This window comes from Trichechus manatus, unplaced genomic scaffold, assembly GCF_000243295.1.
Source record: "Trichechus manatus latirostris isolate Lorelei unplaced genomic scaffold, TriManLat1.0 scaffold00087, whole genome shotgun sequence".
In the NCBI taxonomy this organism is placed as follows: Eukaryota; Metazoa; Chordata; class Mammalia; order Sirenia; family Trichechidae; genus Trichechus; species Trichechus manatus.
Window position 1 is genome coordinate 9,565,071 of NW_004444023.1, and position 16,444 is coordinate 9,581,514.

General features: G+C 42.5%; 1 protein-coding gene across 1 annotated transcript in view; it reads right to left on the reverse strand.

Moving 5' to 3' along the window:
• Window positions 1–6,947: 6,947 nt before the first annotated feature.
• OSCAR (osteoclast associated Ig-like receptor) overlaps window positions 6,948–16,444 on the reverse strand; it is a 44,297-nt gene continuing 34,800 nt past the window's right edge. Inside the window, exons 10-15 of the mRNA XM_004381884.2 lie at window positions 13,154–13,204; window positions 11,294–11,386; window positions 11,159–11,186; window positions 10,672–10,709; window positions 9,957–9,994; window positions 6,948–7,415 (exon numbers count right to left, since the gene is read on the reverse strand). Coding sequence (XP_004381941.2) covers window positions 7,272–7,415; window positions 9,957–9,994; window positions 10,672–10,709; window positions 11,159–11,186; window positions 11,294–11,386; window positions 13,154–13,204 — 392 coding nt within the window. The 3' untranslated portion in view covers window positions 6,948–7,271. The remainder of the gene's footprint in view (window positions 7,416–9,956; window positions 9,995–10,671; window positions 10,710–11,158; window positions 11,187–11,293; window positions 11,387–13,153; window positions 13,205–16,444) is intronic.

The window sequence follows — 16,444 nt, forward strand, 5'->3', positions numbered from 1 at the left end:
CTGGCACTGCTTTCTTGATGGTATGAGGTCCCCCTGTCTCACTGCTCACTTCTGTCTTTTATATCTCAAGAGATTGCCTCAGGACACAATCCAGTCCTGTAGCTCAGGTCCTGCCTTACTAACACAACTGCCACCCATCCTCCCTCATTAACATCATAGAGGCAGGATTTACAACATACAGGAAAATCACGCAGTACCAGGAATCATGGTCCAGCCAAACTGATACACACATTTTTGGGGGGACATAATTCAAACCATGACAAACAGCGTCCCCCTAAATATATGTGTTGTAAATCCTAACCCCTATACCCCGGCTGGCACAGTGTTAAGAGTTCAGCTGGTAACTGAAGGGTCGGCAGTTTGAACCCACCAAGCACCCTGAGGGAGAAAGATGCGGCAGTCTGATTCCAAAAAGATCACAGTCTTGGAAACCCTATGGAGCAGTTCTACTCTGTCCTATAAGGTTGCTGTGAGATGAAGTCAACTCAACAGCAACGGGTTGTACATGTGGCTATAATCCCATCTGGGAATAGAGTTTTCTTTGCTATGTTAATGAGGCTATATCAGTGTAGGATGGTTTTAAACCAATCACTTTTGAGATATAAAAGGAGCAGATTAAGCACAGAAGTAAGCAAACACAAATAGAGAACCATTGATGCCATGTGGCGATTGCCAAGGAACTGAGGAAGAGAAACTGAAAGAGACAAGGATTTTCCCCCAGAGCAGACAGAGAGAGGCTTCCCCTAGAGCCAGTACCCCGAATTAAGACATCTAGCCTCCAGAACTGTGAGAAAACAAATTTCAGTTTTTTAAACCATCCACTGTGGTACAGTTAGTCTCCAACATACAGCGGGGTTCCATTCCGACGACTAGTCCGTATTAGCTGGTTCTGGTGTAAATCAAATACCTCGTTTTTCTTTTAGTTTTCATTATTATTGCCTTTTATTATTAGTATCTTTATAAATCTGATCTTTATTTGTTTTGAGGGGTTGCAAACATTACACATAAACTTACAGGTATGATGACATCAGCAAATTATGCTCTGCAACACTGTATGTAGTACATATTACTAACCTGAAGATATACCAAAAAGAAAGAAACCCGGATGGTCATAAGTGCAGTTGTTATAATTCAAATATGTCATTAGTAGGGGACTACTTGCATTCTTTTAGGCAGAAGAATTTGCTTTCTGCTCCCCAAGATGCCTGTTCTTTGCTGAGTGACTACATTTAGTCCCTGACTTAAGACTGGGTTCCGTTCCAATAAATCCGTGGTAAGTTAGTTCTGACGTAAGTTGAATACTGCTTTTTTAGTTTTCATCATTATTGCCTCTTATTATCAATATCTTTATAAATCCTATCTTTGTTTGTTTTGGGGGGCTGGAAACATTACACCTGAGAATAAAAACATCAGCAAAGTATGCACTGCAACACGGTATGTAGAGCATTTTACAAGGATAAGATGCACACAAAAAGAAGGACTGTCATAAGTGCTGTTTGTTGTAACTTGAATATGTCATAAGTCGGAGACTACCTGTATTTCTGTTACAGCAGCACTAGAAACTAAGACACAAGCGAAGGAAGCAGTAAAGAGACCCTTCTAGCAAGATGGAAGTTGCAATCTTGTGTAACATCATCACTCAAGTGACGTCCCGTTTCCTTTGCCATATTCTATAGGCAAAGTCACATGTCCCACCAAACTCATGGGGAGCAGATTACACAGGAACATGAATATCAGGATTGAGAATCATTAAAGCCCATTTTGGAGTCTGTCTCCACAATGAGTGCTAATCCAGGTCCTCTCATCCCCAACACAGAAGCTTGTGTGAGGTTATGAGACAGTTTTATGGAGAGAAGAGAGTGGAAACAGAAGACTAGCTGACAAGAAAGGCACTGAACACACACCAAAAAGGAAGCAGGAAACGGTACGACCACTTTGAAACTGTTTGGAAGTTTCTAATAAAGTTTAACATACACTTTCCTATGACAAAGCAATTCCACTCCTAGGTAGAAATCCAAGAGAAAGGTTTACATATGTGCATATGCATAAAAAGAATGTTTACATGCATATAGGGATGTTAGTATGTGTATAAGAGTGTATGCATATAAGAATGTATGTGTGTAAGAATATTTGTGTTCATATAAGAATGTTTGTGACCAAAGACACAAGGGAAAGATTAGTCCAAAGGACTAATGGACCACAACTACCACGGCCTCCACCAGACTGAGTCCAGCACAACTAGGTGGTGCCCAGCTACCACCACCGACTGCTCTGACAGAGATCACAACAGAGGGTCCCGGACAGAGCTGGAAAAAAGTGTAGAACAAAACTCTAACTCACAAAAAAACACCAGACTTACTGGTCTGACAGAGACTGGAGAAACCCTGAGAGTATTGCCCCTGAACACCCTTTTAACTCAGTACTGAAGTCACTCCTGAGGTTCATCCTTCAGCCAAAGATTAGACAAGCCCATAAAACGAAAAGAGACTAAGTGGGCACACCAGCACACCAGCCCAGGGGCAAGGACGAGAATGCAGGAGGGGACAGGAAAGCTGGTAATGGGGAAGCTAAGGTCGAGAGGGGGAGAGTGTTGACATGTCATGGGATTGGCAACCAATGTCAAGAAACAATATGTGCACTAATTCTTTAATGAGAAACTAGTTTGCTCTGTAAACCTTCATCTAAAGGACAATTTTTAAAAATCTGTGCATATAAGAATGTTTGGGAGCCCTGGTGGCACAGTGGTTAAGCATTCGGCTGTAGTTCGAATCCACCAACTGCTGCTTGGAAACCCGATGGGAAAGTTCTACTCTATCCTATAGGGTCGCTATGAGTCAGAATCAGCTTGAAGTCATGGTTTTTGGCAAGAATGTTTGTGCATATATAAGAGTGTGTGCGTATAAAAATGCTTGTGTGCAAATAAAAATGCTTGTGTACATATAAGAATGTTTGTATGCATATAAGAACGCTGCCATGCATATAAGAATGTTTGTTTTAGTTATCTAGTGCTGCTATAACAGAAATACCACAAGTGGATAACTTAAAAAACAGAAATTTATTCTCTCACAGTTTAGGAGTCTAGAAGTCTAAATTCAGGGCACCATCTCCAGGGGAAGACTTTTTCTCTTTGTCAGCTCTGGGGAAAGGTCTTTGTCATTAATCTTCCCCTGGGTCTAGGAGCTTCTCAGTGCAGGGACCCTGGTTCCAAAGGACGCACTCTGCTCCTGGCATTTCTTTCTTGGTGGCAGTGAGGTCTCTCTCCTCTGCTCAATTCTCTTTTATATTTCATAAGAGATTGACTCAAAATACAGTCTAATCCTGTAGACTGAGTTCTGCCTCATTAACATCATAAAACTAAAAAATAAAAATAAAAACCCAAACCTGTTGCCATCCTATAGGACAGAGTAGAACTGCCTCATAGAGTTTTCAAGGAGTGGCTGGTAGACTCGAACTGCCGACATTTTGGTTAGCGGCTGAGTTCTTAACCACTGAGCCATCATGGTTCCATTAACATCACAGAAGTTAGGATTTACAACACATAGGATAATCACATCAGATCACAAAATGGTGGGCAATCACACAGTACTGGGAATCATGGCCTAGCCAAGTTGATACACATTTTGGGGGGGCACAATTCAATCCATAACATCCCACACTTTGGCCCCTCAAAATTCATGTCCTTGCCACTTGTAAAACACATTTATTTACCCTATCATATCATCCCAAAAGTCTTAAATCAACTTTAAGTCCAAATTCCAAAAATTCCTCTTCATCTGTGAAATCTAGAATGCAAGTTATCTGCTTCCAAAGTACAGTGGTGGAACAGGCACAGGCTAGACATTTCCATTACAAATAGGAGAAATCGGAGGGAAAGAAGGGATGACAAGCACCCTGTAAGTCAGCAGAATACATTACATTAGCTTTCAAGGCTTGAAAATACTCCTCTGTTCTCTGAGACCATTGAGGCAATGGCAACGCCCTGCAGACTCTGGATGTCAGTCACACGCTCCAGATTCTGGGGGGATGCCCTCTGCCCTGGGCTTCAGCTCTGCCTTCCAGGCCCACTGGGAAAGCAACTCTGCTCCCTCCGATCAAATTCTGTCTTAGTTATCTAGTGCTGCTATAACAGAAATACCACAAGTGGATGACTTTAACAAAGAAAAATTGATTCTCTCACAGTTTAAGAAGCTAGAAGTCCAAATTCAAGGCACCGGCTCCAGGGGAAGGTTTTCTCTCTCTGCTGGCTCTGGGGGAAGGTCCTTGTCATCAATCTTTCCCTGGGCCTAAGAATTTTTCAGTGCAGGGACTCCGGTCCAAAGGACACAGCCTGCTCTGGGCTCTTCATTCTTGGTGGTAGGAGGTCCTGGAAAGAGTTTGTAGTGCTGCCACTGTCCACTTTGGGCTGGCGCCCGCATATCACACAAAACCGCCTATAAACTAGGCACGAGTTTTCTCTTCCTCAGTCAACTGATCATGAGGAGCTCCCATGAGGCCAAGATGCAGACTGGGAGACAGACGGTAATGTGAAAGTCTTGGAGACCATGGGCATTTGGGCCACTTCCTCATGCCACTTAATTGTGCAGTCAGGTCCTTCTCCGGCCCCATCTTGTATATACCACTTCCATTTAATGATGGAGTTCTGCCGCGCACATCCAACTTTATGGCTCTATGGGTCAGACAACACCGAGTTCATGACTGGCAGCTCAGGCTGCACGGTGACTTGGTGGCCTGTGATTAAACATTCAGTCTCTACTAAGGTGAGTAAGAAGCCAAAAGCTGTTTCTCAAAAGGAGAGTAGTTACCTGCAGAGGTTGGCAGGGCTTTCCTCCAAAATTCTAAGGGTCTGTGCTGTGAGTCACCAGGAGGGGCCTGCCAAAGACTCCAAACAGCATCTCTATCTGCCACTGACACTTCAAGCACCACTGGATCAGCTGGATCATGTGGCCCAAGTGGCAGAGCAGCTTGCACGGCAGCCTGAACCTGTTGCAGAGCCTTCTGTTGGTCTGGGCCCCACACAAAACCAGCAGTTTTCAAGTCACTTGATAAATAGGCTAGAGTAGCACACCCAAAGGAGGGATATGTTGCCTCCAAAACCCAAAGTGGCGCACTGGGCATTGTGCCTCATTTTTAGTTGTGGGAGGGGCCAAATGCAATAACTTATCCTTCACTTTAGAAGGAATATCTCGACATGCCCCATGCCACCGGACCCCTAGAAATTTCACTGAGGTGGAAGGCACCTGAATTTTTGTCAGATTAATTTCCCACCCTCTAGCACACAAATGTTTTACCAATAAGTGCAGAGTCATTGTCACTTCTTCCTTACTAGGTCCAATCAGCATGTGATCAATGTAATGGGCCAGTGTGACATCTTGTGGAAAAGAAAGGCGACCAAGGTCCCTTCAGACTAAATTATGACATAGGGCTGGAGAGTTGATATACCCCTGAGGGTGGACTGTGATCGTTAAGGTTGTACTTCATCTTGGCTGGGCCATGACTCTCAGTGGTTTGGCAGTTAGGATGTATTTTGGCAGTTGTATAATGATGTGATCACCTCCATGATGGGATCTACCGTGAACAGTTAATTAGTTGAAAGAGAGTTTCTTTGGGGGTGTGGCTTGCATCCAAGATGGGTAAACTTTCAGGTAAGGCTTGGAGGCTTTTGCTGGCTCTGGATCCTGCAGCTGGCTCTTGTTCATCTGACTCCAGTTCTTGGGACTTGAGCTAAAGCTACCTGTCAGTCTTGGGATTCGTCAGCCTCCGCAGTCTGTGAGCCAGTGGCCTGCCAGATTACCTGCTGATCTTGGGATTCATCAGCTTCTACAGTCTGTGAGCCAGCAGCCTGACAGTTTACCTGGCAATCTTGGGATTTGTCAGCCTCCACAGCCTGTGAGCCAGAGGCCTGTTGTCTGATCTGCTCACCCTGGGTTCGCCAGTCCCTGCAGCTATGTGAGTCAGGAGAAGCCTCCAGCCTGACCCACAGACTTGGGACTTTCCAGCCTCTACAACCACATGAGCCATTCATATAGACAGACAAAAAGAGAGAGACGTTTCACTGCTTTTGTTTCTCTGGAGAACCCAGCCTAAGACATTTGCATATAAGCATGTTTGTGTGCATATAAGAATGTTTGTATGCATGTAAGAACTCTTTTGTATGCATATAAAAGTGTGTGTATATAAGAATGTTTGTATGCCTATAATAGTGTTTGAGTGCATATAAGAATGTTTGTATCTGTATAACTGTGCTTGTGTGCGTAGAAGAGTGCTTGTAGGTGTATAAGAATTTTGTGGCAGCTTTATTCATAAAGACCCAATACCAGAAACAACCCAAATGAGAGGATGGACTAATTGTGGTATAATCATCAATGGAACTGTACTCAGCAATGAAAAAGAGCCAAATGCTGGTACATGCAACATCATGGATAAATCTCAGGAACAACATCTTGAGTAAAAGAAGCCACACACAAAAGAATTCATACTGTATAATTCTACTCATATGAAGTTCAAGAACAGGCAAAACTCATCCATGGTGATAAAAGTCAGAAAAAAGAATTATCTCAGGGGACATGGCAATTGGCCAGAGAGGGTCACAAGGGAATTTCCAGAGTGCTGGAAATGTTCTGTAATTTTGATCCGGTGGTGGTTACACTAAGGGATAAACCAGTTGTTGTCGAGTCAATTGCAACTAATGGCGACCTCATGTGTGTCAGAGTAGAGCTGTGCTTCATAGGGAATTCAATGGCTGATTTTTGGAAGTAGATTGCCAAGCCTTTCTTCTGAGGCACCTCTGAGTGGACTCAAACCTCCAACCTTTCAGATAGCAGCATCAAGCACATTAACCATTTGCACCACCCAGGGATTCCTATACTAAGAAATAAAAAGTAACAAAAAAGCCCTGTTCCCATCGAGTCAATTCCAACTTATGGAGACCCCAATGTGTTACAGAGTAGAACTTCCTCATAGGATTTTGTTGGCTGTAATCTTTATAGAAGCAGGTCACCAAGCCTTTCTTCTGCAGCACCACTGGGTGGGTTTGAACTGCCAGGCTTTAGGTTAGTAGGTGAGATATGTATGTAAAAAGTTACTGAGCTGTGCACTTAAGATTGGTGCATTCTACTCTATGTAAATGAGATCTCTCTTTAGAAAATAAACAAGTCTTCATTGGAGATTTGAGGAAAGGGATCCCTATATGCCCAGTCCCCAAGGGGCTTCTGCCCCATCCCTCATTCCCTTGCTGGAAGTTCTTCCTTCCTGGGCTTCAGATCTTCTCCTGGTTATCTCTTCACAGCCGCATACACACAAGTCTCAAGAGGCTGCTTTGTAAGGTTTGAAGAGGCCTGTCTTAGGGCTCTGGTATGTATCTCAGCATATGTCACTCCCTGGGGTTCTTCAGCATTTGAGGCCTGGGATACTTCAGCCTGAAGTTAAGAGAAGAGAAAAAGATCAGGTCCAGGGAGGAGTATTTGGTATACCTATATGTAAACATTTACTAACATTTATGTGCCGTTGTCGTTGTTAGCTGCCATCAAGTCAATTCCAACTCGTGGTGACCCCATATATCTCAGACTAGAACTGCTCAATAGGATTTCCAAGGCTGTGACCTATCAGAAGCAGATTGCCAGGCCTTTCTTCTGAGGTGTCTCTGGGTGTGTTCGAACTGCCAAATTTTCAGCTAATCATCTAGCACTTAACTGTTGGTGCCATCCAGGGACTCCTAGGGAGGAGTATTTGATTGTGAAGATTTAACAGTCATAGTAACAACCTTAGAAGGTAGGCAGCCTTCTAAGAAGGGCCCCAATGACCCCCACCTTTTGGTGTTCAGGCCTGTTAGGGATTGAACTGTGTCCCCCAAAATATGTGTTAGAATCCTACTTGTTATACCTTTAGATATAATCCTCTTTGGAAAAAGGGTTTTCTTTGTTACATTAATTTAATCATACCTGAGTACGGGGAGTCCTAAACCTAATCACTTCTGAGTTATAAAAAGAGTAGAATGGTACAGGGTGCCCAGCTACCACTACCAACCATTCTCATCAGGGCCACTATCTTATCTATCTAGTGCTTCTATAATAGAAATATCACAAGTGGATGGCTTTCACAAACAGAAATTTATTTTCTGACAGTTTAGGAGGCTAGATGTCCAAATTCAGAGCACTGGCTCTACAAGAGGCTTTCTCTCTCTATCAACTCTGAAAGAAGGTCATTGTCTCTTCAGCTTCTGCTTCCTGGTTCCTTGGAGATCTCAACGTGTCTTGGCATCTGTCTTACCACATCCCTCCTCTGCTCGCTTGTTTAACCTCTTTTATCAAAAGAGACTGACTCAACACCCCTGAGGTTCACCCTTCAGCCAAAGATTAGACAGGCTCATAAAACAGAATGAGACTAAACGGGCACACCAGACAAGGGGCAAGGACGAGAAGGGAAGAGGGGACAGGAAAGCTGGTAACGGGGAACCCAAGATCGAGAAGGGGAGAGTATTGACATGTCGTGGGGTTGGCAACCAATGTCACAAAACAATATGTGTATACATTGTTTAATGAGAAACTAGTTTGCTCTGTAAACCTTCATCTAAAGTACAATTTCAAAAATTAATAAAAAAAAAAACAAAATAGAAAAGAGATTGACTCAAGACACACCCTACACTAATCCTGCCGCATTAACATAACAAAAACCACCCTTTCCCAAACGGGATTATAACCACAGGACAGAGGTTAGGATTTACAGCACATGTTTTGGGGGCATAATTTAATCTGTAACAGCCACAATAGGTGGATCCTGAAAAACAGGAGAGAAATGTGGAATGGAATTCAAATTCTTAAAAAGTCCAGCCTTACTGGACTGGTTGAGACTAGAGAACTCCCTGAGACTATCGCCCTGAGATGCGCTCTAAACTTTAAACCGGCATCTTCCCTTGAGGTCACTTTTTAGCTAAATAACAGATTGGTTCATAAAATAAAGAATATCACCCATGAGTAATGAGCTTCGTTAAGAGAAATCATCTATAGGAGACCAAATGGTCAAAAATTACTCTAAAGCAAAGATGAGAAGATAAGGGAGCAGGGAAACTAGAGTACTGGAAATGGCACAACAGAACAGAATGAATGAGAATGATGACATATTGTGAAAATTATAACCAATTTCACTGAATAATTTGTGTAGAAATTGTTAAAGGGAAACCTAAACTGCTGTATAAGCTTTCACCTTAAACATAATAAAATATCAGTAAAAAATAAATAAACAAAATTGCAGAGGAACTAATAAAACCTAATAATAACAATTTTTTTTTTTTAAATAAAATGGACACACAGACACACACAGGGGAAGACGGAGGCCATGTGGGGATTGCCAAAGTACCAAGGAACGCCTGGGGCTGCCGACAAGGAGGGAATCGACATGGTGGACACCCTGATGTGTACTTTTAGCTTCCAGAACTGTGAGAAAATACATTTTGGTTCTTTAAAGCCACCCGCTTGTGGTATTTGTGTTACAGCAGCACGAAGGAACTAAACCAGTTGCCACGGAGTCGACCCTGACTCATGGTGACCCCATGTGTGCCCGAGTAGAACTGTGCTCCATAGGGATTTCAGTGGCTGGTTTTTTGGAAGTAGATCACCAGGCCTTTCTTCTGAGGCACATCTGGGTGGACTCAAACCTCTAACCTTTCAGTTAGCAGTCAAATGCATTAATTGTTTATACCACCCAGGGGTTCCAGCTCATTAAACTATTCCATTAACTCATTAATTCTATGAGGAGGGTCATGCATGAGAAAGTGTACTCAGAAAGGAGAAGTCATGAGCTGAAGGTCCCATGGCCAGAAAATGGCATAGAATAATTCAGACAATGTTCTGAAATGTACAGGAAGGTTTAAGGATGGATGAAAGCAGAGGCCCAAACCACTGGCAAAACTAGAGGGGGAGAGAGGAGGGGGCTGAAGGGGAAATACCAAAGGGGAAACTCACCAAGGCAGACGAGCGAATCTTCATAATTACAGACGAATCTGGGAGGAAAGAGATTCTGTCATTGCTTCATCCCTGGGCTCCAGGAGTCAGGGACCCACACACACACACCACATACATGCACACATACACACTCACCATACACACACATTCACAAAACGCATGCACAAACATATGCCTACACGTGTATGCATACACAGACACACATACACACCCCACATATACACACATGTGTCCATTCAGGACACACTCACCATCCACATACCCACACCCACACATACCTACACATATGCATACACACACAAATACTCACATGCACACATACACACCCCACATACATATACACTTGCATCCGCTCAATATATATTCACCATTCATGCACACGTGTACACACACAGGTACATGTGTGCTCATACACAAACATATATGCACAAATGCCTACACACATATGTACACGTACTCACAATACACAAGTAAACAAACGTGTACACAATGTTAGTGCACACCACATGCATGCATGTATGTATACGCTCATTTGAACACACATACATGCATTTATAGGCACACATATGCATAAACACACAAACATGTACACGCACACAGCAAAAGCATGCATGCACAGTCATACGCACACTCTCCATACACACAAAAATATACACAACACACACAGACATATATGCATATGTAACCCCACCACTTTCTTCCCCAGTTTACTTACCTGTCACCACTTCTTCAGATTCCTTGGAAGAGAGGGAGCTGAGACAGAGAAACAAAGTGAAGCATTGGAGGAAAAAGCAATTAGAGAACCAAATCAAGACACTGTGAGTAGGTTGTGGCTGGGATGCAAAGCAAGATGACAGCACAAGTTTCTATAAACCAAAGCCCCTCTCCACTTGCTCCCAGCTTGAATGCCCCACCCTCAGGCCTCTGTGTAATTCAGAGTCCCAGGAAAGTCTCGAGAACTGAGAAGGAAAAAGTGTCTGGGGGTAAAGTGATCTGTAAGGAAAGAATCTAAGGAGAGGATATTGAGTGAGAAGTAGAGGGTGACTGAAAAAATATGGAACCAAGACAGAAACCTGAGGTGGCCATTGGGGCTGATCTGAGGCATAGGAAAGGTTGAGGTAAAATAAAAGGTTATCAGTGGTCAAGGAAATTATGGAGGAAGAGTTAATTACACTCTGAGGGTATTCTCTGAGTAGCTCTACCTTTTGGTCATCTTGTCAGGAGCTGCCCCTGAGGAGAAAAAAAGGAAGAGAAAGGATTAACCCCATGACGTCAGCCTCTATCTTCTATTTCTCTCATTTCCCCCAAAATATTGGCACTTGCTTCCCTGAACTCACCACGTCGGGTGTATTTGTAGATGAGCAGGGCTGAGAGGAGGAGGAGGAGGAAAAGTAAGGTGAAGATGATAATAAGGATGATTCCATTTGTCCCTGGTGGAAGGAGAACATGAGACATGTTCTTATGCTTAAATATGGAATATGGCTGCCACTGCTTAAGTTCCTACTATGTGCTAGATTCCTTGATACAGTTTTCTTATCACTTACAAGTATCCTGGGAGAGAGATAAAACAATTTTACGGAGGAGGAAGCTGAGATTCAGAGCACTGAAGGAAGATTTCTAAAGTCACATGGCTAATGAATAGGCAGAGCTGTGACTCTAACCCTGTTGTTGGCTGCCGTCAAGTCGGCCCCAACTCATGGTGACCCCATACACAAGGAAACAAAATGCTGCCTAGTCCCGCACTGTCACCATGATTGGTTGTAAATTGGACAGATGTGATCCATAGGATTTTCACTGGCTGATTATCAGAAGTAGACCACCAGGCCTTTCTTCCTAGTCTGTCTTAGTCTGGAATCTCCACTAAAATCTGTTAGCATCATAGCAACACACAAGCCTCCACTGACAGATTGGTGGAGGTACACTGGCTGGGAATCGAACCCAGGTCTCCCACATGGAAGGCGAGAATTCTACCACTGAACCAACACTGCCTTATGACTCTAATCAACCCTAAACCAAAAAACTCATTGCCATCAAGTTGATTCTGACTCCTATATGACAGAGTAGAACTGCCCTATAGGGCTTCCAAGGCTGTAATCTTTACAGAAGCAGACAGCCACATCTTTCTCCCACGAAGTGGTTGGTGGGTTCAAACCATCGACCATTCAGTTAGCAGCCGAGTGCTTAACCACTGCACCACCAGGGCCCTACCCATCTCTACAGACCTTGCTTTTAACCACAATCTTTAGGCATCACCAAAATCTATACGTCCTCGGGAACTTTCCCAGTGATGGGGAGTCCACTGCTCCACAAGGAAGCCTCATCCCATGTTTGAATGACTCTATGTCTTGGGAAAAGGAGCCCTGGTGGCACAATGGTTAAGCACTGGGCTGCGAATCAGAAGGTTGGTGGTTCTAACTCACCTGGCGGCTTCATGGGAGAAAGACCTGGTGATCTACTGCGGTAAACATTACAGCCTTGGAAGCCCTATGGGGAAGTCCCATTTTGTCACATGGGGTTGCTATGAGTCAGAATCGACTTGACGGCACCCAACAACAACAACATGTCTTGAGAAGTTCTATTTTTCACCTAGTTCTATTCCTGCTATTGGAGGAGACCATGTTCCTTCAGTTCCATCTAGAAGACAGAATTGTTGAGCAAAAAAATTAAGTTGCAAAGCAACCATCATGTTATACTACTTACATAGAATTTTTAAAACTCTGTGTATTGTTCAAAAAGCATACCTATATAGTGAAAGTATAAAAACACGCACAAAAATGACAAAAACCAACTTCGGTATAGAAGATTCTACTGAGGAGAGACCCAAAAAGAAAAAATGGAAAGAAAAGAAAACTTTCATTTTATCTTTATTTGTGGAAAGGAAAACACTTGGAGCAAACATGATTAAATGTTAACAACTCCAGTGAAACCTGAGAGAACCAGAACTCGCCAGGACTACTTTGTCTTTCTGGGTCTCGAAAGTTTTCCGCCTTTGACAGAGTACAGTCTTACAACTTTTCTATTGCAGGTTTAGTGGAAAATACTTGAGTTTTCCTTCTCTGACAGGTTTCCTCCTTGCACAGGTTCCGACTTACACAGGTTTGCTGTATAAATCTGAGTGATGGGTGCATAACTGTCTGTTATTTTATATCTACTTGGCAGTGTTTTTTAAAATTTCACGAAAGAAAGGAAATTCTTACCAATTTTCTTACTGGTTTGTGGAGGAGTAGTTCTCTGACTTTGAATTCCCTCTAGGAAACAAAACAAAATAACATGGGAGACAGAGAAAAGACATAAGAATACCAAAACATTTTTCTGGTCCCACTCACGGGCACCGAAATCTCCAGCATAGGGTGCACAGAAATATTCTCTTAATTATGACCATGTGTTATGGATTGAAATGTGTCCCCCAAAATTATGTGTTGGAATCTTAACTCCTAATCTTGTGGATGTAATCCTGTTTGGGAAGAGGATTTTCCTTATGTTAATGAGGCCATATCAGTATAGGGTGTGTCCTAAACCTGATCACTTTTGAGTTATATGAAGAGCAGATTAGACACAGAATCCAGCACAAACAGGGGAAGATAGATGCCACGTAGAGATTGCCAAGGAACCAAGTGATGAACAGAAGCTGAAAGAGACAAGACCTTACCCCAGAGCTGACAGAGAGAGAAAACCTTCCACTAAAGCTGGTGCCCTGAATTTGGATCTCTAGCCTCCTAAACCCCCTATGTGCCTGTCAGTTTGTCATACTCTGGGGGCTTGCTTGTTGCTGTGATGCTGGAAGCTATGCCACCAATATTAAAATACCAGCAGGGTCACCCACAGTGGACAGGTTTCAGCTGTGCTTCCAGACTAAGATAGACTAGGAAGAAGGACCCGGTGGTCTACTTATGAAAAGAATAAGCCAGTGAAAACCTTATGAATAGCAGGGGAACACTGTCTGATATAATGCCAGAAGATGAGCACCTCAGGTTGGAAGGCACTCAAAAGACCACTAGGGGAGAGCTGTCTCATCAAAGTAGAGTTGACCTTAATGACCTGGATGAGTCAAAGTTTCAAAACCTTCATTTGCTGATGTGGTGTGACGCAAAATGAGAAGAAACAGCTGCAAACATCCATTAAGAATCAGAACATCGAATGTTCCAAGTATGAATCTAGGAAAATTGGAAATGGTCAAAAATGAAATGGAACACATAAACATTGATATCCTAGGCAATAGTGAGCTGCAATGGACTGGTAGTGGCCATTTTGAATCAGAAAATCACATGGTCTACTATGCCAGGAATGACAACTTGAAAAGGAATGGTGTTGCATTCATCATCAAAAAGAACATTTCAATATATATCCTGGAGTACAACGCTGTCAGTGATAAGATGATATCCATATGTCTACAAGGAAAACCCGTTAATACGACTATTATTCAAATGTATCCATCAACCACTAAGGCAAAAGATGAAGAAATTGAAGATTTTTACCAACTTCTGCAGTCTGAAATTGATCAACCATGCAATCAAGATGCATTGCTAATTACTGATGATTGGAATTCGAAAGTTGGAAACCAAGAAGGATTGGTAGTTGGACAATATGGCCTTGGTGATAGAAATGATGCCGGAGATCGCATGTTAGAATTTTGCAAGACCAAGGACTTCTTCATTGCAATTACCTTTTTTTAACAACATAAATGATGACTATACACGTGGACCTCACCAGATGGAATACACAGGAATCAAATTGACTACATCTGTGGAAAGAGACAATGGAAAAGCTCAGTATCATCAGTCAGAATAAGGCCAGGGGCTGACTGCAGAACAGATCATCAATTGTTCATATGCAAGTTCAAGTTGAAGCTGAAGAAAATTACAGTAAGTCCACAAAAGCTAAAGTACAACCTTGAGTATATCCCACCTGAATTTACAGACTATCTCAAGAATAGATTTGACGCGTTGAATACTAATGACCAAAGACCAGACAAGTTGTGGAATGACATCAAGGACGTCATACATGAAGAAAGCAAGAGGTCATTCAAGAAACAGGAAAGAAAGAAAAGACCAAAATGGATGTCAGAAGAGACTCTGAAACTTGCTCTTGAATGTTGAGTAGCTAAAGCAAATGGAAGAAACGATGAAGTAAAAGAGCTGAACAGAAGATTTCAAAGAGTGGCTCAAGAAGACAAAGTAAAGTATTATAAAGACATGTGAAAAGACCTGGAGATAGAAAACCAAAAGGGTGAACATGCTCGGCATTTCTCAGGCTGAAACAACTGAAGAAAAAATTCAAGCCTGGAGTTGCTATATTGAAGGATTCTATAGGGAAAATGTTAAACGACACAGGAAGCATCAAAAGAAGATGGAAGGAATACACAGAAGCACCATACCAAAAAGAATTGGTCGATGTTCATCTATTTCAGGAGGTAGCATTTGATCAGGAACCGATGGTACTGATGGAAGAAGTCCAAGCTGCACTGAAGACATTGGTGAAAAACAAGGCTCCAGGAAGAGATGGAATACCAACTGAGATGTTTCAACAAAACGATGCAGCACTGAAAGTGCTCACTCATTTATGCCAAGAAATTTGGAAGACAGTTACCTGGCCAACTGACTAGAAGAGATTCATATTTATGCCTATTCCCAAGAAAGGTGATCCAACAGAACGTGAAAATTATCGAACAATATCATTAATATCACACGCAAGTAAAATTTTGCTGAAGATCGTTCAAAAGCAGCTGCAGCAATATATCGACAGGGAACTGCCAGAAATTCATGCCGAATTCAGAAGAGGATGTGGAACCAGGGATATCATAGCTGATGTCAGATGGATCCTGGCTGAAAGCAGAGAATACCAGAAAGGTGTTTACCTGTGTTTTATTGACTATGCAAAGGCATTCGACTGTGTGGATCATAACAAATTATGGATAACGTTGCAAAGAACGGGAATTCCAGAACACTTAATTGTGCTCATGAGGAACCTGTACATAGACCAAGAGGCAGTTGTTGGAACAGAACAAGGGGATACCTCATGGTTTAAAGTCAGGAAAGGTGTGTGTCAGGGTTGTATCCTTTCACCATACCTATTCAATCTGTATGCTGAGCAAATAACCCGAGAAATAACTAGACTAAAGGAAGAACAGGGCATCAGGATTGGAGGAAGATTAATTAACAACCTGCATTATGCAGATGACACAGCCTTCCCTGCTGAAAGTAAAGAGGTCTTGAAGCACTTGCTGATGAAGATCAAAGACCACAGCCTTCAGTATGGATTACATCTCAATGTAAAGAAAACAAAAATCCTCACAACTGAACCAATAAGCAACATCATGATAAACGGAGAAACACTGAAGTTGTCAAGGATTTCATTTTACTTGGATCCACAATCAACACCCGTGGAAGCAGCAATCAAAAAATCAAAAGACACATTGCATTGGGCAAATCTGCTGCAAAAAGACCTCTTTAAAGTGTTGAAAAGCAAAGATGTCACCTTGAAGACTAAGG